Below are 22,327 nucleotides of genomic sequence, written 5' to 3'. Positions count from 1 at the left end.
AAATTAGCCAGTCAAAGCTGTATTCAAAGACCAACTTTGCCTGCGCCCAATGAAGAAATATATTTCTCTTCAGGCTTTATCTCTCTTTGAAGCATGGCCTTGCAGATTTACACACACACACACACACACACACACACACACACACACACACACAAAGACATCTCTTTATATGTCACTTTACTTATCTGCTCTTCAAATAAGTCAGACACCTGGTAACAGTCTGCTGTCAGCATAGCCAGGTTTTCTGTCTTCATGGTGCCTTCATTGGTTCTCCCTGTTTGGATGTTCAGCAAAAAAAAACCTTCAGGCTTCAGGCATTGATGTGGCAGCAGGTCTTTTTCTTTAACTGAGGCAGATTTGAATAATATCGAAGTGCCATCAGTCGTTTCTTGAAAATGTGTTTGGATTCTAGCAGCATGGATGGGGATTTTTGTACAAAACAAAGAATAAAACATGTATATTAATGAAAAAAAAAAAGGTTGATTGCAGTGGGAAATACATTTGACTAACTTTACAACCCAAGCGCATGTACTTCAGTACATCAGTATTAAACACAAAAAATGTCTTGGAAAAGTATCGAACAACAACAAACAATTCTCAAATCAAATTAAAGCTATACAATCAGTATTATCACTGATAGAGCTTGTATTCTGGTAATGCAGATCCATGAATATTTACAGTTGAAACAATAACAAATAATAACATTTTAAACGTGATTAAAAATGGGATTCAGTGAAATGATATACAGAATTTCAACGATTAATTGCTTTTATATTATTTGATGTTTTCCATAAGTATAAGTGATACATTGAAAGAAAGATAAATACACGTTTATATGTATGTGCAAGTGAGTGTGTGTGTGTGTGTGTGTGTGTGTGTGTGCGTGTGTGATAAAACAACAACAAAGTAAAATATTCCTCTGCAACGTTACCCAAAGTTACTGGTTATTGCCGAGTGTCCTCACTAAGATGGGACCCTTCCCTGAAAGCTCCCTGAGGAAATCAGGATTGTGGTCATAAAGAAAATTTCATTATGATTATGATGACATGATTCTGTCTGCAGAAGCTGTTGCAGAACATGAAGCATGAAAATTGTCTATCCTCTTGGAGTGTTGCTTTCACATTTCTTTTTAATGATCATTTTTATTGGTACCATTCATTCAATACAGGCATTTCACTAATACAGAAAAATCCCAATAATAATAATAAATGTGTGCTCCTGGTCTCAGTAATCAGCTTATGTGTGTGGAAGGAAGCAGATCAAGAAAACTCAGGCTCAGCTTCTTCTTTTTTCTTCACCTGATCATGATGGATCGAATAGTCTGCGTCTGGGGTGGAAGATCATCGTGCTCGTTGTGACTGCTGTATCAGAGAGCACGTCTTCTTGACTTATACCCCTGACATGACTAATTTTGCTCGTTCTCTTTGGAGACTTTGCATGCCTCCTCGACCTTTACTTCAACCTACTGATGCTCCAAATCTTTAATTATTTTCTTAAAGCAACAGTGCTTGTCTCCTCTCTTCTACTTAAGCTCCTTGAAAACTGGATAGCACAAGGACAGGCTAAGATGCTTTCAGAAACGGGAGTGATATTATGAGTGGGTGATCCTTCTAGTTACCATGGTAAACATTGAGAAAGTGGAACAAAAACAGTTGTATTCTCTGCGTAGTTCTGCAGGACTTCAAGAACTGTTTACACTCACTACAAGGTAAATGCTAAAACTCTTTTACATGTCACATTCAGCTTGTCACACACACATTTCCACACTGATGGCAGAGGCAGCTATGCAATGGGCAAGGCTGCTCATCACAACCACAATCACACAACAATGGCTGTCTTTTGGGGCAACTTGGCCTCCAGTGTCTATACCAAGGACAGTTTTACATGAATAAATGAGACAAAACTGAAACAAAGACATCAGCAGCTTTTCTGCTCAAATGCTCAAACCACAAATGAGACATTAGCGCACAAAGATCGAGAGAGAGAGGGGGAATAGCAGATTGATGGGTCAAGTCCCCCAGCAGTCTAAGCCTATAGTAGCAACACTAGGGATTGGTCCTGAACAAGCCTGAGTCAGCCCTAACTCTAAGCTTTATTAAATGACCCTAATGTCCTGAAATGAAAAGAACAATCCCCTTGATAGCATACGCCGACAGGCTGCATGGAGGCACATAGTGGCCAAGACTCCCATCCAAGAGGTTGAGTGTTTGACTCTTGGCTGAGCCCAACCAAGGTTGATCTGGCTTTCTCCCATCAGGGGGGATTCAGGGGGGATTTCCACCTACACCCATGACCTGAAACGAAAAGGACAAATCCCATAAAAGAACATGCAATTGTAGGCTACTTAGTGGCTTGGTGGCTACGTCTGCGGTTTCCCATCCAAGAGGATGAGTGTTCAAATCTTGTTTGAGCCCAACCACTATTGAGCTGGGTTTCTCCCATTGGACATCATTTGGAATTATCCTGATGTCCTGAAATAAAAATGGACAAATCCCTGAACAGAGCATGCAATTGCAGAATGCATGGTGGTCTACTGACTAAGGTTTACCATCTTCCTCTTAAGAGGTTGAGTTTTCAAATCTTGGTCAAAGCTAGCCATTGTGGAACTGGGCTTTTTCCCATTGGACATCATTTTGAACTAACATGTCCTGAAATTAAAATGTTAAACCATCAAAAAAAAAGCCCTGCCAGGCTGCACAGTGGTTTACTGGTTAGGTCCGTTGACCTGGAGATTGAAGATAATGTAGGGAGACTGAAGACAGTGACAGTGAAGGGTTAATAAAGGTAGTGATAGAAGAGAAAGAAAGAAGGCAATACAACAACATTCTCACCCCTGAGAGAGCGAGAGGGTGGAGCGGGTTTAAAACTGCCCTAGTATCCTGATAGGAAAAGGACAACCATCCAAAAACAGCATGCAATTACAGGCTGCACAGTGGTGTAATGGCTAAGACTGCTGTCTCCCATCCAAGAGGTTCAATGATTAAATATTGGTTGAGGCCAACCACTGTTATTGGTTTTAAACCAGACATCCTGTATACAAACTAGTAAATTCTTTAATTGCAAAAAAAAGGATACCTGAAGGCTCCACATCCTTTTGGAGATTTAAGGGACTACAAGCCAGACTTAATTCTACAAGGGTGCAAACTTTCTAGAGTGGTTAAACGGCACAATGAGCTCCTTAGGAAATGATCGTGCTTGGCCATTAAAAGACTTGTTGGGGAGAGGCAGGATTTTTAATTCTAACCTAGATTTTATAGGGTGCAACTCCTTTCCAGCAAATAAACAGGTTCAATTTTTTTTCCTCTTCTTGCTGACGTGCAAGTCAAATGCTTGGAGTTCACAGAATGAACCATGGAAGGATGCAGGGAAAAAAAGGTCAATACTTGTGCTATTACATGATGCGACCAGTGGCGCAGCAACAATCAAGGATGAAGTCATGCTGCTCAGGGAAGCGGAATAACTCCTGATCTCATTATATTATTGCCTTACTAGCTAATGAGGCTTATAGTTGCTTAGTTTGGAAATGCTCTGAGGAGGCGATGGGTGGATGCTGAGTACCTGACATCTTGTACAACACAAAAGAAGAGCAATTGTTTTACTTCACTGGTTACATTGCAAGATGTGTAATATGTAGAGAAACCTCATTATTTACGATTGCTTGAGTGAATTCTTAAAGTATTGTATGTCAGTGTTGTTGGCTTAATTAATTCACAGTAGGAAAATTCATTTAACACTTTAAACCTGAAATCTATGACAATTTATATGATATACTGTATGTTCACCACAAGCTGTGTGTGAACTAAAGTGTGTAGGAAAACACCCCTCCACTTCTACCAAACATGGCACCTTCCACTTGACACACCTCCATATAAACCCAAGGCAGCCTTCAGCTCTATTAGACACTTCCTGGTTGACAGAGAGGCGTGCACTTAAGGCTCTGAGGCAACAGGTGACTAACAAGATATATTTGATGTGTAACAATGAATCAAATGTTTGCGTGTAAAAATATTCAATGCGTGTTTTCTTTTGGTTCAAAATAGAATGTTTGAAGTCATATGTCAATGAGTTATTCTCAGGATTTATCTGAAGTTTTTCACACAGAGTACTCGTTGTTAGTTATGCTAAGCTAACATTAACACAAACCTCTCAAATTGTCAAAAACTCGAAGTCTTGAGTCCGACTCATAAAAGCAAAATCTGAGTCCCTAAAAGATGAAGCTTCCTCTCAATTAGCCACTCGAGGAAATGCAGTTTTTTTTCACTTGCATACGCTTTATTTTTCAGCACTGGAAATCGCCGTTTGATTTAAACACATTTGCACACAAGTGTTTTCCATAACTTCATTTATCTGCCTCTCTTTTTATTACTATGTCATCATGAATCGAATAGAATATAATGTATTTGTGTATGTCCTAGTGTGTGCCATTGAATGTTGTACATCATGTGCACTGCACAAGCATCAATGAGTACTGTACTTGTATGGATTTGTGTGTGTGTGTGTGTGAGAGAGAGAGAGAGAGAGAAAAATAAGGAATTGATTTCTACTATCAGATTAACCACAGGAAACACTGAATGATGCTCTCAATAAAAAGATCAGGAAGTGTAAGGGAACTAATTGATCTCGGTGTGTTGTGTTACTTGGTGTTAAGTGTGCTTGTGTGAGTGTTTGAGGGGCAATATATACACTGTAGCATCTGTTTCCCTGCCTGTCTGCCCTTTCTCCCTCTCTTTGTGTGTGTGTGTGTGTGTGTGTGTTGCTCACCCCTTGCGGCCATTCTGTATCCCAGACAGCTGTTTGATGACCTGGTAACACCCCTCTTCTCCCTCCCACAGCACATCACACACACACACACACACACACACACACACACACACACACACACACACACACACACACACACACACACACACACACACACACACACACACACACACACACACACACACACACAGAGAAAAGTCCCACACACAGCAGTCCAGCACGTCTGTCACCATTGGTGTCCTAAAGCCATTACATTCACATAAGCCTTGTTCACACTTGCACAAAACTCCTGAAGTTTTCAGGATGAGCATGTGTGAAAATGTATTCCCTTTGACGGATACAAGATCATTCACTTCCTTCAGCACATTAATAAAGTGCTGCATTATGTTTTCTGTTGGCCAGCATGTTCTTCCTCCATTCCATTTCTTTTTTAATTCTGTAGAACAACACACAGCATTGATATGAAAACAATTATTATCAGTATAGTGGACTCTGTTTCTTTGTCTTCAGCGCTGATGAAGGCCTTGTGCTAAAACGTGTCAGTTGCTGTTGTTTTGCCATCTTACCCGGATAAAGGAAACCTAAAGAACATTGGTGTGCTTACTTTTTCGTCTCTTTCTAGCATACTGTTGCTCAACATGTCCTTGTAAGTACTTTTGTGGAGCTGTAGCATTTCCTCAGGACTAGAACTTGAGTTATGTTCCTGTAATCCTAAAATAATAATCAGTTGTACAGTACATATCCTTTTTGAGACAGTTTTAAAGGATATTTCCAATTCTCAACGCTTCTTTTGAAGATTTCTACAAAGCTGTATGGTCCTGTCGTGATCTGCCGTGCCTGTATTCCTGACTGTGACAGTCATGTACAAGAAGGTGCAGTCAAACTGTCTGGAAGGTGTCCAATATGAAGGCATTAGTGTGTTGTCCTTCTGGCTCCAGTGGACCATGAGTGCTGATTTGCTCAGAAGTATTTTGCAGCGGAGAGTGACTGAGTCAGAGTTAGAGAGCACCTTCACATCAGGTACAATCAGCAGACATGCATCCTTCTTAAGATTCACCTTTTAACAAGTTATGTTGTTTTTATGGCTTATCCTCCTTGAGCTCTTTTCTCCATGGATGCTAAGACACCATGTTTTCCCTTCGGGTGCCTAAACTCGTGAATGCTGACATTTAATCAGATGCCACAAAAGACTTTCAAAAACAGCTTAAACAATAATGTCTGTAAAAAAATAGCATCTCTTTAACTTATGTAAACTGAAGAGGGTTGGACAGTCGCTTAGTTTGAATGAGAAGATTGTTTGCTAACCACTTTTTGTTATGACAGGTTTGTTTTTGAAGTGACATCCCACACTGAATCCTTCGCTCTCTTAAAGTGACACACCGCCAACCCCTATCCCCTTGCATTTGCACAAAGGAGTTATCAAATTGGAACGCACTATAATGAAGCGCTAAACAGCAGACAAAAGTGTCCTTTTCTGGAGCTTATTGTGTTAGCAGGCTAATGCTAGCGCTCTATAGCTTGCTCGTAGCTTCACGTTGCATGTTAATTTACATAGCAAGACTGTGATCCAAATATGCGTTTATATACAAGGGGCCGTCCTGTCCATGTAAAGACGATGTCAATATAGCTCAAACATCATCACACATTGTGCGTTACACTCAAAACACTAGACTGGTTTTAATGCTGCTTTTAATGAAGTGAGTTTGAGACCTACTTTTTTTTTTTTAAAGTGTCTTGAGACAACGTTTGTTATGAACTGGTGCCATACAAATAAAGACTGATTGATTGATACATGCATGGACTGGCATACTTGCAGATATCTTGTCTAGCATTTTGGACAGTGATCAATTTCTTTGGGATAAAGTATCTGAGCTACTCTAAAAAAGTTGTGATACACTAATACTATCAAGCCATCTGTGGTTGAAGATTCCGTTTCCCACTCTTCGGCTAACCTTTTGTTCTGCTCTGTGAAACTGTAACACCTGCTGCTGTCTTTATAGATAATAATCTGACTCATGACCCTGACACTTTGCTTTCTATCTGCCACTCAACTTGTTATCTCCTGAAACAGAGATTCTATTAACATAATATTTAAGGAAGATAAGGCCGGCTGAGAAAACAAAAGACTAGACTGCCCTTCAAAACTTTTTTTAAATGGCCCAGAAAATAAATAAAAACACAACGCAGAAAATCAATCCACACAAATGGCTGCACTTACTGTTTACTGACTTCATTATACTGTACAAGAAAATAAAACGTAGTGAAGTGCAGAGTTAGTTTCTGCCCTAGGGTCATGATGGACTGGTGGTCAGTCCCGTGGGTTTCCTCCATACACTTCAGCCTCGCTGTGACCCTTCACAGGACTCACAGCCTGCATTCTTTATGGCCTCCAGCTTACTGACAATTAACTGAAAATGACAAACAGGTCACTAGACAAATGTAGGCTATTGCATCCCAGTTTATGTGTCAAATCAATAGTTTAACAGGATACAGTAGAATATCTGACCAGGCTGGCTGCAATGCACTGTGGGAAGATTGCACAATAGGTTATAATGATACTGTACAGTCAACAATACCAATACCGAAAGCAGATCCTTCTTATGATACCCCTATGCAGAAAAGGTATAAATCAGTGACGCAAAATAATTTTGGTGACTTAATGGTCCATAACTGCATTTTTATTTCCTGCATTAAAATCAATCAATCTTTATTTGTATAGTGTCAATTCATAATTCATGTTATTTCAAGACACTTTGAATAAATGCAGTATTTTGAATCACATTTTCAAATAGCATTAAAGTGATCCCATAAACAACCCTGACCGCTTATTCTTCAGGTTGTGTGACTTGATGGCCCTTCTCTGTGATCTCATCTCTAATAGTATTACGGTAATATTCCTGCAGTGACATGCTTTCATGTGTATGGTTTGTGATACCCAATAATAATGAGCTCATGGTAACCCTGCTGGACCTTATGGTATTTTCAATGTCACAATGGCATTCTGTGACATTCTTCTTCCTTGCTACTTGCAGGTTTTCAGTCTTATTTGTTGTTGAATACGGTGATGGTAGGAATACTGTAGTTCTCTCTCGTACAGTAACGGGGTCGGTGTAAGATTGAAACTTGGTTGTTTAATCTCCTGGAATACAAGTGCTCGGGTGCATGGTGCATAACTACTCCTGCAATGAATCCAAAAATCATGTTAAAAAAAGAAAAGAAAAAGCTGTAGGCACAAGAATAGCACAGTTATATAGTACATCCACACACTGCAAGAGACTCAGTGTCCAGTACCCACACACTTACACACTCTGCAGTCTTTGAGCCTTTCCAGTCGTTTGCTCGGCCAGGTGTGAATTGTGACGAAATACCCATTTGCTAAAGCTGTATGATTGCATGTATAACACCCCATCTCAGTGTGTTGTTTCTCTGTCTTCAATCCTCACTTCAGAGAGAGAGAAAGAGAGAGAGGGAGAGGGAGAGATGCCGTCTTTCCAACTGATGGAATGTTTATTTTTGTGGAAAAATATGTCCTCGACCACCATTGGGTCACCTCTTATTTAGAGTGACCCAACATTAATTCACAGATGAGCCAGCAGTCAATAGTTGGCAGCATTGAAATGTAAAATAAAAAACAGGCAGAAACCTGAAGCAGAACCAGATTCATTGGTGGACAGCCATCTACCATGACCGTCGGAAATAGAGCAATACACTTCAGGTCTGGAAACTGAAACAAAGCAGGTTGTGCATACAATGTACGAATTCATGCTGATATTTTTAGTTGCAGGACTGATTTGATTGCAAGTGTAAGTATTTTGAAGATAACAATTGAATTCTTTGTTTTTTTTTGTTTTTTTTAACGATTAAGTAGGTTTTTTTAACCAGTAAATTCCAAAGGCTCTTGCCACTCTTCATCACTCCATTAATTCCCTTTAGACTTTCCCTCCTTTGTCCTTCCTTTGTCCCTCCATGTCACTACGTCTACATGCACTGTTAGGTCAAGCGATGGTTACAGCTCAATTTGACCATTTATTTGACTTAACTGTCAAGCAAGCTTGAATCAGTTAATGCCGATTTAGGCGTATATCCAAACAAAAGTGAAGCCAACCCCAACTTCATTTCCTAGGTGTGTTAACCTGACTCTTCAAAAAATCTTTAAGTACTATTTTAGTCTGACTAACTTAAACTTACTGAATGTCTTGACCGCCAACTCCCCCTCTCTCTACTTTTTTAAAATCTGGATTGCCTTATCTAAATATTTTGTACTTTATAGCTGTTAAATTCCCCTGAATTGCTAAGTGATGCGGGAACGAACAATAATTACTGAACAGGATCAGTTGAAGAAAATGAGACTACAAATTGTAATAGAAATAAAATAAGATTTATTTTATGTGATAGGGTATCAACCAAAAAAAAACAAACAAACAGAGTCCTCCAGCTCCAGCACAAAACATCTTCAATTGAGCTCCAGCACACAACAATCGGACAGGCTTCCAGCTCCAGCACCCGGAAATCAGAGAGAGACCTTTCAGCTTCAGCACACTGCAGTTACATCCCTGCAACCTGATAGAACGCAGGTGAGATCCAATCACCAAATCACGGCCACCTGCAACAGAGAGGGGAAGGGGGAGAGACCAAGAGACAGCAGACCAAACCCATAACAATAGCTTATTTTTCATTATCGGAAAAAGGCAGACAAATCTGTGTATTCTGAAATCTGCACAGCAAATGATCGTGTTCGTAAGTGGAAATAATCAAAAAGAGAAACATAAAGAAGCCATTTTAGAAAGGACAGGGAAAGAAGTTGACCAGCAAGAGCCAAGGACTTCAGGTGAGTTAGTTTCATATATTTTAAAACTTTCTCAAACAATAGATGGCGCTGTGCAGCTTTGCCGTTGCTTGGAGATCCTCCAACAAATAAAAGAGAGGAAGAAAAAAAAACTTTCGCTAGCTTGAGTCGTGAGCAAAAAAAAAAAAAAAAAGGCAACAACTACGCAGGAAACGTACATTGCAGGTACCCTGGCCGTCATCTTGTACATAACACGTTTTCATCCGGACGATTTAAAAGAGTGTGTCAAAAAGCCAAAGCGGCACAAAACACTGCGGACCTGATCTGACATCAGGTTATTGCGTGTATTCACATTCACGAGTTGTTTCTCTGCGCGCACCGGTGCGTCCACTTTCCACACACACTATTTCTTTTTATGAGCCGTTTCATCAGTGTGTGTTTACCTTGGCTGGTAAATAAGTTTATGTCCCGTTATCCTCTCTGCTGTGCCCCAGTTTTCCATGTGGATTGATAATATAGAAATCCCCAAAGCTTTGCATGGAGGAAGCTGAAAAGAGTTTTTTTTTAAATTTATTTATATGTTTTTACAGATATGAGAACAGATAACGGTGAAATGTCTGATGAATGGGGGTTAACGTTGCTGTCTGACTCATTTCGAGATGTATCCAAACTCTGCCTGTGTTAGTCTCTGTGACTGAGCTACTTCCTCCAGGAGCTTTAGCGCAGAGCGAGCGAGAAGGAGCGACAGACCGACGGACCGCCGGTCCGTGTTTCTATCCAGCTGCCCGTGCCTCTGCAGAAGCGCGCAGGCACACACAGAGCCCAAACGCACGCACATTCAGCACGCGCAAAACGCACACACGCGCGCACGACGATAGAGCACCAAAGGGGGAGAGAAAGAGAGCGAGGGAGAGACGTTCGGTCCCGTGCACGGCTTGCAGGCAGCCGGAGCTCCTACTGTACTGTAGTAGTCAACGTGCGTGTGCGTCTATGTGTGCGTCCGGCGGCTGCTCACCTGCCTCCCCCTCTCCTCACCCGGGACAGGAATAACGGGATACCGGGAGCTCTAATCACACACAGAGGCAGGTTGAGCCCCCACAATGCGCGGGGGGCCAGCAGAGATTGCAGTGGAGAAGCAGCAGCGGCAGGCGCACACATAATGAAGATTGGATTACAACAACAGTGATTTTTATTCGCAGCTGCGCTTGAGCGAAGTGTCAAAGCAGGGGATTTCATTCAGAATCTTTTTTTTTTTTTTTTTTCTGTCCGACACGGTGGGAATAATTCATCGTCAGAGATTCGGTGATATTTCTCTCTCCGTCCTGCTGTGCAGTGTTTGTGAGAGTGATCCCCGTAAGAGGCTGCATGGTTTCTCCGAGGAGAGAGGGGACTGTTGCAATGTCATCTCGCACCACTGTTTTGGAGCTCTGTGGAAGGGAGAGGCTGTAAGTACTTGGTGATGTTATTTTCTATTCATTTTGGTTGTGATGGTCCTGCGGTGTCTCTTCTCTCCTGCCCCCCTCTCTCTCTCTCTCTCTCTCTCTCTCTCTTGATCATCGGGTTATACCCACATGAGTCCCTTATCCAAAGTGCGGCACCCACACTGTGGAGAGCGAATCAGTCCCTAAAACACGGTTAAGTGGATTTAAACGATGCTCATAAGGTATTATGAGACGCAAACAAGAGCGATCAAATTCTCTCCTGTCAGCTCTCACGTCAAGCATCAGAATTTCCTCATAATTCACATCATAGCTGGCTGGCGCAGTAAGCGCAGCGCAGGCTGCTTTAAAGCGCACCAGTACAACATTTCTGAGCCGGCCAAATTACACTCATCACATGTATTCATATGCAATAAATAGATGTAAATCCATAAAACTGACTGTACAGGTGTCATTCAAAGGAATGCCTCCTTTGGTATTTGGACAAACGCACCCCAGCCCCTGTTATGAGAAGCTGTGGAGCCAGAATAACCAAAAAACGCTCCACACAGCACTGAACGAGACAAAAGTAAAGAGGAAAAACATGGTGTGCTTTCCGCTGCGTTTTTTCCTCCATGAGAACACATTGCGGGGGTTTACTCGTGACACTCACTGGTACAACTTCACACTCTTCTTCTCCATCCCAAACCAGGATGAACAATCCCCGCGTTGCGTTATGGAGATCTAAAGAAGCGGGATGTTTTATTCAAGCAAACGCATGTGTATTTGATTTAAGGCCAGTTCCTGCGCCCGAGCCTTCCTTAAACGTGACAGAAAGTCTACACAGGCGTTTGCCCTAAATTTTTTTTTATCTTTTCACTATGTAAGGAGCGTCTTGGCAAAGAGTCGGAAAAGCAGGCTGACATTGCACCAGTAGGTGTCGCACTTGCATTGTGTTGCCTCTATTGAACATAATCGGGAGATCCAAATGAATTTCCATCTCCCCCCTGACTCCCTCTCTTCTCCTGTTTTCGGGATTCAGTCACGTTGTTAAAGCGCAGCCCCCGCCCCCCCCCCCCCCCACACACACCTCTCTATGTATGTAAAGGCGCCAGCTGCAGCCCCATGCAAGAGCAATCCATATTTTTATGACAGCTAAAGAAAAAAAAAAAGAATAATGAATTATCCCACCATCCCACCCTACATGCAGATTGAGACCCTGCTGTAAACAATAACCAGTCTGCTTTATGGTTCTCCTGCTTTCTCTCCTTGTGTGTGTTTGTCTCTGTCAGATTATTGTTTTGTTGGTAAGACTGCATACAGTCATTGCCAGTTACTATACAGCGGTAGAGGAAATAGAAGGGTGTGGAAAGAAACTGTGAATGTGACTGAATAACACTGGGAAAAGTGGGATTATGTTTGAGAAGGGTGTGATGGGACTTATTTCGACACCATAAAAAAACCCCAACTTATTTAGTATGTTATTTAAAGGGTTAAACTCAACACTTTCACCAGAGGTGGCTGCAGAACGAATAAGACAAATTGCAGGTCTGTTTGTTTCCTGCTGCCACAAAACAATCCAGACAGATAACAAATACCCGGTCAGAATATCATTTAATCCTTCTGTACTTCTGTCTCTCTTTCCCATTTTTTACTTTTAAGTGTCTTTGCCGCAAGAATTTATTTGCATGTCATTACAATAAAGCAATTTGAAATTCAGAAAAAGAGAGGGGCCCAATACGGGCCTCCTGCATACTAATAACACGGAAATGCCTGATGCAATTAAGTGCAAAAAAAGTGAGAGAGCAAGTTAAAGCTTCACATATTGCAGGACGGCATATATATGCATTAGGTATCAGGTGCAGAGAGCGATAATTATATAATGAGAATGCTTGTGGCCTCACTTTTCTCTTCTCTCTCTCTCTCAAACACACACACACACACACACACACACACACACACACACACACACACACACACACACACACACACACACACACACACACACACACACACACACCGTGGCATTGTGGGTTTGCAGGGAGCTAAAGAGGTATGTGCAGTGGGCAGACAACATGTTGAAGCCTGAGTGGTAACAGACGATTACTTCCACTGGGCTTCTCATGGGTGCTCATGCACACGTCAGGGCACACAGAGCAGATGGCTGGGGCCTGGGAGAGAGAGAGAGAGAGAGCGAGAGAGAGACTGAATGACTGGGAGAATCAAATGATAGATGAATATGGTGACAACAGATGAAGAATGTCAGAAGTTATAGGTGATTGTTTGAGTTGTGGGATTCCAACGGAGGGTCTTGTATAGGGGAAGTTAAGCGAGTCACAATTTTTCCTGATATCACTGAATTCTTGACATCCCATGATGCATCTTGACCCCTCCACCAAACATTGTCAGTAGTCAGTATTCAAAGGCCTGCAGAAAGTTCCTAAACCAAGCAGCACATTTGCATTCATACGACTTCTGTATTTCCTTTTGTCGTCTTCAAAATCTCATTCTGAAATAGAACACCTGAAGTAGGAGGAGGGGGGGGCGCATTTGGTGGAGCGGGTGCTGTTTGAATAAATAAAGACAAAGCCTCATGTGACAGACATAAACTGACAAAGAAACACTAGAAGAAGAACAAAGGGAACGATCAAGAGGGAAGCCTGAGCCTTTTCAATGTGCTCAAGGATGGAGAGCACTGTAGGGCTTCTCATGTGGTTAAACAGTTAACACACTGGTCATTGATCTTCACATCCCCAGAGACCTCAGATACATGAACAGGCAACAAGAGGGAGAACCCAAATGCAGACATTTTCAGGACTGTTTCTAAATGCCCGATGGTATAACACTTTGGCAGTATGACAGTGTTGCCATTAACTAGAGCTGAAGCCCTGCTATCGGTGGGTGAACCTGGGTGGCCAAACTGTGTCACTGACTTATGCAGGAGGCTTTATGTGGACAAACCCATGGAGGAGATTTTTTTAACCTCGATTCTTTAAGTTCTCAAAAAGAAGATGCACTTTCTGAAAATGTAAATTATAAGTACGAACTAAGAGGAAAAGTGCTGCATTGAAATGCAAAGAAAGACTCTAGCCTCCATCACAGCCCCCACATATTGTCTCCATATCTGGACTGTATTCCTGCACTAAACAAACTAGATAAACTCAAAAACTTGACTCTCGCCTATAGTGTTCATTTTTTTGCAGATATATATTTATGGGTATTTGCAGAAGTCAAACTCCAAATAGGGTTCCTATATGACTTTAGAGTTGTTTGGAGTTATGCTGTTGTAAAGTAAGTTTTCAGAACCTTGCTGGAGGGCGTTTCTTCCCATTTGAGCCTCGAGACAATTCGTGAGCTTAAACAAACAAAATTCAAAAGGACAAACACAGCATTATCCACCGATCTCACATGGATTTTATACCATAGAAAATGCATTTACCACCATAGTCAACACAGTGCAAGACAGCATTGGTGCCTGCCCAAATACATGAATGGCAATGCTGTTAAGCTGCTCGTATTTCTTGAAATATTGTTTTTATCTTTTGTGTCATTCTCCTTAATATGCACAATTTTGACCCCCAAAAAGGGCACGATTAGCGTGTGACGAGTTAAACTTCGAAATCCCCGGCATTTACCTGGGCAGGTGTGTGTTAACTATTGTGTTTGTTCCATTATTTTGATATGGTGATCTAGCTGAACCCTCTTGACTGCATTACCAGAACTGTGGTGAACATTTAGGTGTGAGGACTAATGGAGAGAGATTGATTGACGAAAGCAGTATGAAAGAAAAAAAGAGAGGGTTTCAATGAAGAGATGAACTAGCTATGAATGGAGTAAGACGAATGGAGGAGGAGATCATGTGGGATTGAAAAGGAAAACTTTCAGTATTCAGGGTGTTCTCGTACAAACCCGAGTACACGTTCACACATGCATCCTATGGGGCGTAGCAGAGTACAACATACACTTATCATCCCCGGTTTCAACCATCCTGGCGCCGACTCTGTAAATAAATCATATCCATAGAGTGTGTTCAGTATGTTAATGTAATTTTAATGCCATTTAGGAAGATAGAAAGAAGAATGAATATGACTGCAGCCGTAAATGTAATCATATTAATCATCATGTAAAGATAATGCGGTTGAATTATTGATGCATGTGAAAGCAAGTTGTGTGTGGAGCAGAAACATGGCGGTGAAGCTAAATGTGGTTGTTGTTGTAACGGTTTACTGAAGGAGACTTTACTGCAGTTGTGTGATTTTGTGTCTAGCCTATATTTCACAAAGAGGAACCACATGCCGTTGAACAGAGAAGCGACAGAATAACCCCCATTTTTTAAAACATTTTCTTCATTGACCACATTCACAAAGCGACCACTTACTCAGACATCATTTTCAGGAGGTGGATTTCAAATGCTGCTTGTAATGTAAGGCTGCTGTCTTCCTGTGGATGTTATTTTGATATTGGAAATAGAGCAAATATTCTACTTTTACCACACCTTGATTAAACAGCCAGACGATGAACAGTGAAAATCCAGTGGGAAATCACATTTTTTAAGTTAATACAACATATTTGATTGCCTTTTAGCTATGGCCAGACCGCAGCTGTGATTAGCATTTAGCTAATTTTCTCACTCATGTTGCAGTAAGTTAGGAAGTGGTTGGAAGCTGCTGTCAGATAGCGTTACGGAAAATCACAAGAAATGTTTAAATTCCCATTATGCTTGCTAGGATGTTACTTCCTAGCTAACATAACGTTGTGTAAGAAACGGATAATGCTAGCATTAGCTGTTTTCTAACTTTGGCTAATAGATTGTCAAACATCTTAACTTTGAATAAACTTGATTTTGTCGTTAGAATTTTATTTTAGTGTCTGTATTGTAGGTGACTTACAAATATACATTCAGATTCGTTGAATAGGAAACAATTTTAATACCAATTGTTTCATCTGAAAAAGTGGCAGCTTTCTTTCAGCCCGTGCACCAGTATAACAAACGAGATCGAGGCTGAGAGAGGTTTTTTTTTTTTTACATAGCCTTGTTACTGACATGCACAGTCGTGACTACAAGTGGAGCCGCCACCCATTATTCACTGCATATGACCTGACGTCATAAAAAATTAGCCTCAATTCATTGTGTATTGCTGGTGAACACTTCTCAGCACAAAAGTCTGCTGCGATACACGGCAACACAAACCACGCAACTGTAAGCCAGTCTGTCGTAGGCTGTTAGTCCAAACTTCAAATCGACTTTACTATAGACTGAGAGACCAACCACCCTACCAGTAGCTGGCAGGATTGCAAAATCCACAAAGTGAAAACACCTGGTTCTGGAAAGAGCAACACACATGCAAACTTCATGTTGTGGACTCGTTGTTGAACACAATAGAAATCATTTTGTAGGAATCTAGTTCAAAGCTTTTTTTAACTAATAGGGAAGCCCCCTCCCCAAAAAACAAACAAACCAAAAAAAACAGGCCATGTGTTATATAACACCAATATAACAGTATATAATCTTCATACCATGACAATGATGACGAAGGAAAATAACTGCCACGTGAATGGTGCATTTTCATTGGAAAATACACCATTCACGATTTTAAACTTCACATGAATACTTAAATAGACAGATACTATCAAAGTTTTCTGCCTTTGGTTATATGAGTATATTTATGTGCGTGAAACAGTATTAAGCCTGCCAAACATCATTTACTTCTGTGGTGCCAACAAACGGTAGCCTTTGTGTGACGACCAACTTCCCCAATCTGATTTGGCGGGGGATGCTCTGTCTCTTCCACTCTCTGTTTCTTCCTCTACGTCTGTATCGCTTTCTCAATTTACCCCGGTCCCCCACGCCGTCCCACATTGCCTTTACTTCTTCTGCCCATTTATTCTTCTTTTGTTCATTTTACCGCCACTCATCCCAGGCTGAAATGTCCCTGTGATGCTGCAGGCTTGAGTCAAGTAAAAAGACAGTCTAAAAAAAACCCGCCGCTCTATTGTTGGTGAAATTTTCACATCAGCCATTGGAACTGAGAGACGAGCTTGTCAACAATGAACTCCCCTGTTACTCTAAGTACCATAATGTGCCAAATTGGTACCAGTTGGACCCCTTTATAAAATAATAACTTTGGTCATAAAGCACTTTTACTAACAAATGTTTAAATGATTTGACAAACAGAGCAAATACGTCAGCAGACGAGGACAGACGTCAACAGAGGGGCCGAACAAAATATGATGAATGCAGATTCCTGGAAAAAGCAATAGACAAAAACCAAGAGGCAGTGAACTCTATTAAATCACACAGTGAAAGACAATTACGGTAGTTCAAAATCAACCAGGACTGAGACGACATATCACTGGCTCTAAACACACAGTGAAGATAAAGAGGGAATAGCAAGAGATGGTTAAATGAATATAAAGCAACAGAAGGCTGAAGAGTTAAACATGAAAAGGAGTAGGTAAAGAGTAGGAGCAGTATAAAAGGTTAAAAGCAATCAGAATAATGAAAAGGAAGGGATCGATAAGTAGAAATCTATAAAGGTGAAATCACATGAAAGTCTATGAAAGTGAGTTTTAAGAAGTGATTTAAAGATGTCACTGACTGTCCTTATCTCCTCGTTCCAAAGTCGAGGGGCCATGATCGCAGTCTCCTTTCGATTTGAGCCTCGACTCTGGAACGACCAGAAGGGTGCCGTGTGAGGATATGAGGTCGCGAGATGGTTTGTAGAGGGTTCAAATTTTGCAAATGTAACTCGGGTCAAGGCCAAGACGAGCTTTAAAAGTGAGTCAGTAAAATCGTAAAATCAATTCTAGAAGTGACAGGAAGCCAGTGGAGGGAGGCAAGAACAGGAGCGATGTGATGTCGTCTGTTAAAACCAATAAGAAGCCTCGCTGCTGCGTTCTGGAGCAGTTGGAGGTGGGAAAGTGATTTATTATATGTACCAGAAAGAGGGGAGTTACAGTAGTCAAGATTTGTACTTCTTTATTTCTGTAGGTATGTACAGTTCAACGTCTGTTTGTGTACTTCCCAAATATAACCTCAAATTCCTGACTATATAATATATGTGCGGTACATTTGGAAGTGTTTATGTAACAGTATTGAGCATGTCTTGTTCTGATCCTCTGCAGAGATTTGCCAGACTGTGTGGGTTTCTTAACTCAACTGTAACCCTCCAAAAAACTGCTGATAGAAAGCCTTTTAACCCTCTGATTGGCCGATTTTGATATTGCTTCCTTATGAGTTAAATGTAAAAAAGAAATTAAAGCAGCGGCAGAAAAAGACGATCGACGAACAATTAGAGACGTACGGGTATTCTGTTTCGAAATATGAAAGTATAGAAGTGTAAGGAAATGAATCAGGCTCAAGCAGACTTCTTAAACTAAGCAGTGTGTCTGACGAGTAAATGCTTCCGCACTGTGTAAACCTTAGAACTAAAAGAAATCCTAAAAGGATCAAATGTTTTCACAAACTGTCAGAACGAGCCTTCGAGTAATCCTCCAGTTTTTTGGGTAAAAGGAGGATGACGGCATTTCGACAGAGACACAAGGAATCCATTAGACTATGGTCCTCACTGCAGTGAATGGACTGAGATTTGGATGATTCATCCTCAAGTCTGTTCTAGCAGTCTTTCTGCTCAGCTGCACAGTGGGGACAAGCAGTCCTGTGCTTGTTTAAAACCCACCCCCCCCCCAAAAAAAGAAAATACAAAAAACAAAACACAGCAGGACACAGAGAGCTCACATGCATTATTCAGCTCAGTATAGAACCTTCCGCTGGAGTCTCAATTTCCTAACAGAATCACAAAGTATGACAAACCTTAGCATACAGAAAAAAAACCCCCATCATTATACTTTCAAATGGACTTTTCTCTCTCTTAGAGCGAGAAGGGTTGAACAGTAATGAAAAAAATGTTCAAAATTCAAAAAGAAAAAATGTTTTCTTTTGGGTGTAAATAGTCTGCAAAAAGTATTCTCATTTGGATACTCAAAGAGGTTTATTACAATTGAGGAACCCAAGAGGCCAATAAAGCAGCGGTTGACAAATGTTGGAGGCACGCAAACATTTATAAATAATCATTTATTGGCAAAGACGGCGCTTCAGAGTATAAAGATACTCAGAGTGAAGTACAGAAAGTGGATAGAGACGCCACGAAAGTAAATGCACAGATGCATAGTAAAGTTAAAATATACACTATATAAAGAAATGTATCCAACCATGTTTACCAAGACACACACATAGGAAGTGATCCGATACTTTAATATATGCAAATTAGGACTCAAACACCATGTCTTTGGTGATAATTTCTGTATTTTACTTGTTGCTTATATGTTGAAGATGTTGGCTGACAACTTGAATGTCTTGATTGGTTTTCCACAGTGCTACATTGTGGCTCATGTTAATGACATGGAAGATTCAGCAAATGAATCTAGTTTCTTATGACCCTATCATCTCAGTGCTTAAATCTATACTGCTTTCAGCAGTCTGACAAACGACAGCTCCTGTGAATCAATCATGCCCCAACAATCCCTGCGCCGACACAAAAACACACGGCGCTGTCAGCCAGTCTATAAATCGTCAGCGGTGCGCACGGACACATTATGTAGCCGTATGTTTCATGCGCTTGTCATTTCGTGCGCTGCGCTACCGTCCAGCACACCTGCACACACGTCTCACGCCTGATGAAAGACCTACAGACCCCCTCACTGACTCGATGTTTAATGCTCTCTGAGCGTTATGTTCAAGGAGGTCCGGTGAGAGTTATCTCTGTCAGGAGAGAGAGGGAGTGGAGGCTGTGATTTGTGTCTGATATCACTCTGCTCCTCCGTTTTAGTGGTGCAGAGTAACAGCTGCCGCCTTCTGAGCACTGACTTGATCTTTGTCTTCTATTAACATAAACGTTTTTTTTCCCCCAATGTAAAAAAAACCCCCCCTCCCTCCACCTCTTCCCAAAACGCTCCACCCCCTTACTGAGACCTTAAATGGCATCCTAAACTATATATCACTGGTTAATCTTCATCTGTTGTCTTTAGCCTTTATGTAATCTGTTTCTTACTTACTTCCAGGATTAAGATTTGCCTGTGTGTGTAAGTGTTATTTTAAATGCTGTAAGCACTTTGATATTTTCGAATGTAAAGTGCTATACAAATGAAATGTATTATTATTGTGTGTGTGAATGCTTTGTATTTAGTAAGTAATTTGCGAATACAGTAGACTTAAATGCTACAATGTATAAAGCACGTTTTTAATTGGCCCGTAGGCTTATACACAGATGTTGACAGATGTTTGGCATCCTTTCAGATAGCTTGCACATATTTGACTTCGTAGCCCTGGATTACAAAATGGAAAAACCCAAACTTCCAACTGTCAGAAGAAGTAAACCGACGTTCAGGACATTTTTTTTTTGTTTGTTTCTGTCACGTGTCGTGCCCCCACATGAGTAAAGAATCGATGTCTGCTGTAGGTTGAGTTTTAAGACTTTCTACCTGTACGCAGTATAAACGTCTGCCTACCTCTTCCAAACAGAACAGCTTGCTCTTGAATCATCTGATCCTAGCAGTCGTGACCATAACGTCTATACTTGTTAGTCATCTTTCTCTTTCTCTCAGCTCTCTGCAACTTCTTCTCAAGGCCATCTCCCTTCCTGCAAGGTTTATGCGTTTAATCAAATAAAGTGATGTAAAAAAAAAAAAGAGAAATTCTACCTGGATGTGTGGCCTTCAAGAGCTTGCGCATTAACAATTTATCTCCTCTCTTTTTTTCTCTCTCTCTCTCTGCCGTCATCTTACCCTCACATCTCTCTCCCATCTCCCATCTACTTCTCCCTTTTTTGATCTTTTCTGTTCTCACTCATCTTCATTCCATGCAGGGGATGAAGTGGTTTGGCAGTATGTCCCTCAGCAGCAAAAGGAGTAAGAGGAGGAGTAGAAGGAGCAGCACTTGTGGTAGTAATAGTGTGCTTCTATCCCTGGCTCTCCTGGTGGCAGTGACCCTGATCGCGGATCCAGCGGCAGCTCAAAAGCAGCGAAGTGGCGGCGGCTCGGATAAAGTGCCCGTTCTGAACATTGCGGTCATACTTGGACGCACACGTTACATTTCAGACAGGGACATCCGGGCTCTGTGGAGCAAGGAGGACCCCATCGACGTCAACGTGGTCACGCTGCTCGTCAATGAGACCGACCCGAAAAGCATCATCAACCACATGTGCGATCTGATGTCAGGGACCAAGATCCACGGCGTGGTGTTTGGGGATGGCACCGACCAGGAAGCCATCGCCCAGATTTTGGATTTTATTTCATCACAGACGCTCATACCAATCCTGGGCATCCATGGAGGGTCGTCCATGATCATGGCTGATAAGGTAAGAGTCGGTGTACGCCGAATGTTGTGGGAGTTTGAGTGACTGCGTGAGGAACGTTTGTCTAAGTAGATTTTGGTGATGCATGGATGAACCTGTGTGAATCCAGGTTGGGTTTGGAGTTGACCAAATGAATGAATGAGCGGGTTAAAAGTTTGGAATTGTTTACATGATAATTACCTTGGTGGTTTTTGAGTGGTTTACGAATATGGTTCTGGCTTTTCCTCGTTGCAAAACAGGGAATATCAGCCTTAATTCAGAGTTGCAGAACTGTAGAAAAAGAAGAAGGCTAACGTTGTTGGATAGAGGCAGTGTGGGGGAAGTGGCAGGTAGGAGGGTTAGGTAAGTACCTGAAAGGAATCGTTGGAGGAACAGGGACAGGTGGAGGAAGAAAGTGTTTTAAAGGCAGGTTGTTGGACCGAAGGAAGGCAAGAAGTATAGATCACTGGTGATGTGTAACAGGAGTGGGTGCTGGAGTTGTTGGAGTAGCAGTGACTGCGTGGTAAAGTACCAGTATCTCTCTAGTCCTTGTTCCTGGAGGAGGATCATCCCAGACTACCCTTAAAGATACTACATTTTGAAGCGCGAATATTTTATCGTCAAATTATTCCCTGATGAAAAGATCAATATTGTAAAAAAAAAAAAGTCTAATGACGAGATGAATGATAGAGTGGCAGTCTATGTCAAAGTGAAAAACCCTGTAGCTTATTTCCCACAGCTCAGTGTCGCAAGCATTTGCTTGACTTTTCTCTGACTTTTCTGAAGAGGATAAATAATATTTTTCTAAACCTCCTCTTCTTTTTTTTTTTTTTTTTTTTTTTTTTTCTTCATGATCCGCCAGTGCAAGAAAATCACAAATCTTTAGCTCCAGTCACTCTGGGAAAAAAAAAAAAATAGCATCCTTTTTTTCCCCTATTTCACGCCATAAAGCAATCTCTCTTCCAGACAGTCCAGCAAATTTTCCAACCAAATCCAACCCCAATTTTTCCCGCGCAATATATTACGTCAGC

The 22,327-nt window shown here is 41.3% G+C and overlaps 1 protein-coding gene across 2 annotated transcripts in view; it reads left to right on the top strand.

Annotated features, from left to right (window-relative positions):
* Window positions 1-10,875: 10,875 nt before the first annotated feature.
* grin2aa (glutamate receptor, ionotropic, N-methyl D-aspartate 2A, a) overlaps window positions 10,876-22,327 on the top strand; it is a gene marked incomplete at its 5' end in the record, with an annotated part of 138,589 nt that continues 127,137 nt past the window's right edge. Inside the window, 2 exons of one of the 2 annotated variants that reach the window (XM_079366079.1) lie at window positions 10,876-10,992; window positions 20,829-21,320. In XM_079366079.1, the coding sequence (XP_079222205.1) occupies window positions 20,832-21,320 (489 nt within the window). Of the gene's footprint in view, window positions 10,993-20,822; window positions 21,321-22,327 lie in introns of those variants that run through there. The other variant, XM_079366078.1, reaches the window with a different exon arrangement.

Source organism: Symphodus melops (genome assembly GCF_947650265.1).
Source record: "Symphodus melops genome assembly, chromosome: 17".
Taxonomy (NCBI): domain Eukaryota; kingdom Metazoa; phylum Chordata; class Actinopteri; order Labriformes; family Labridae; genus Symphodus; species Symphodus melops.
This window is presented reverse-complemented; position numbering and strand designations above follow the sequence as displayed.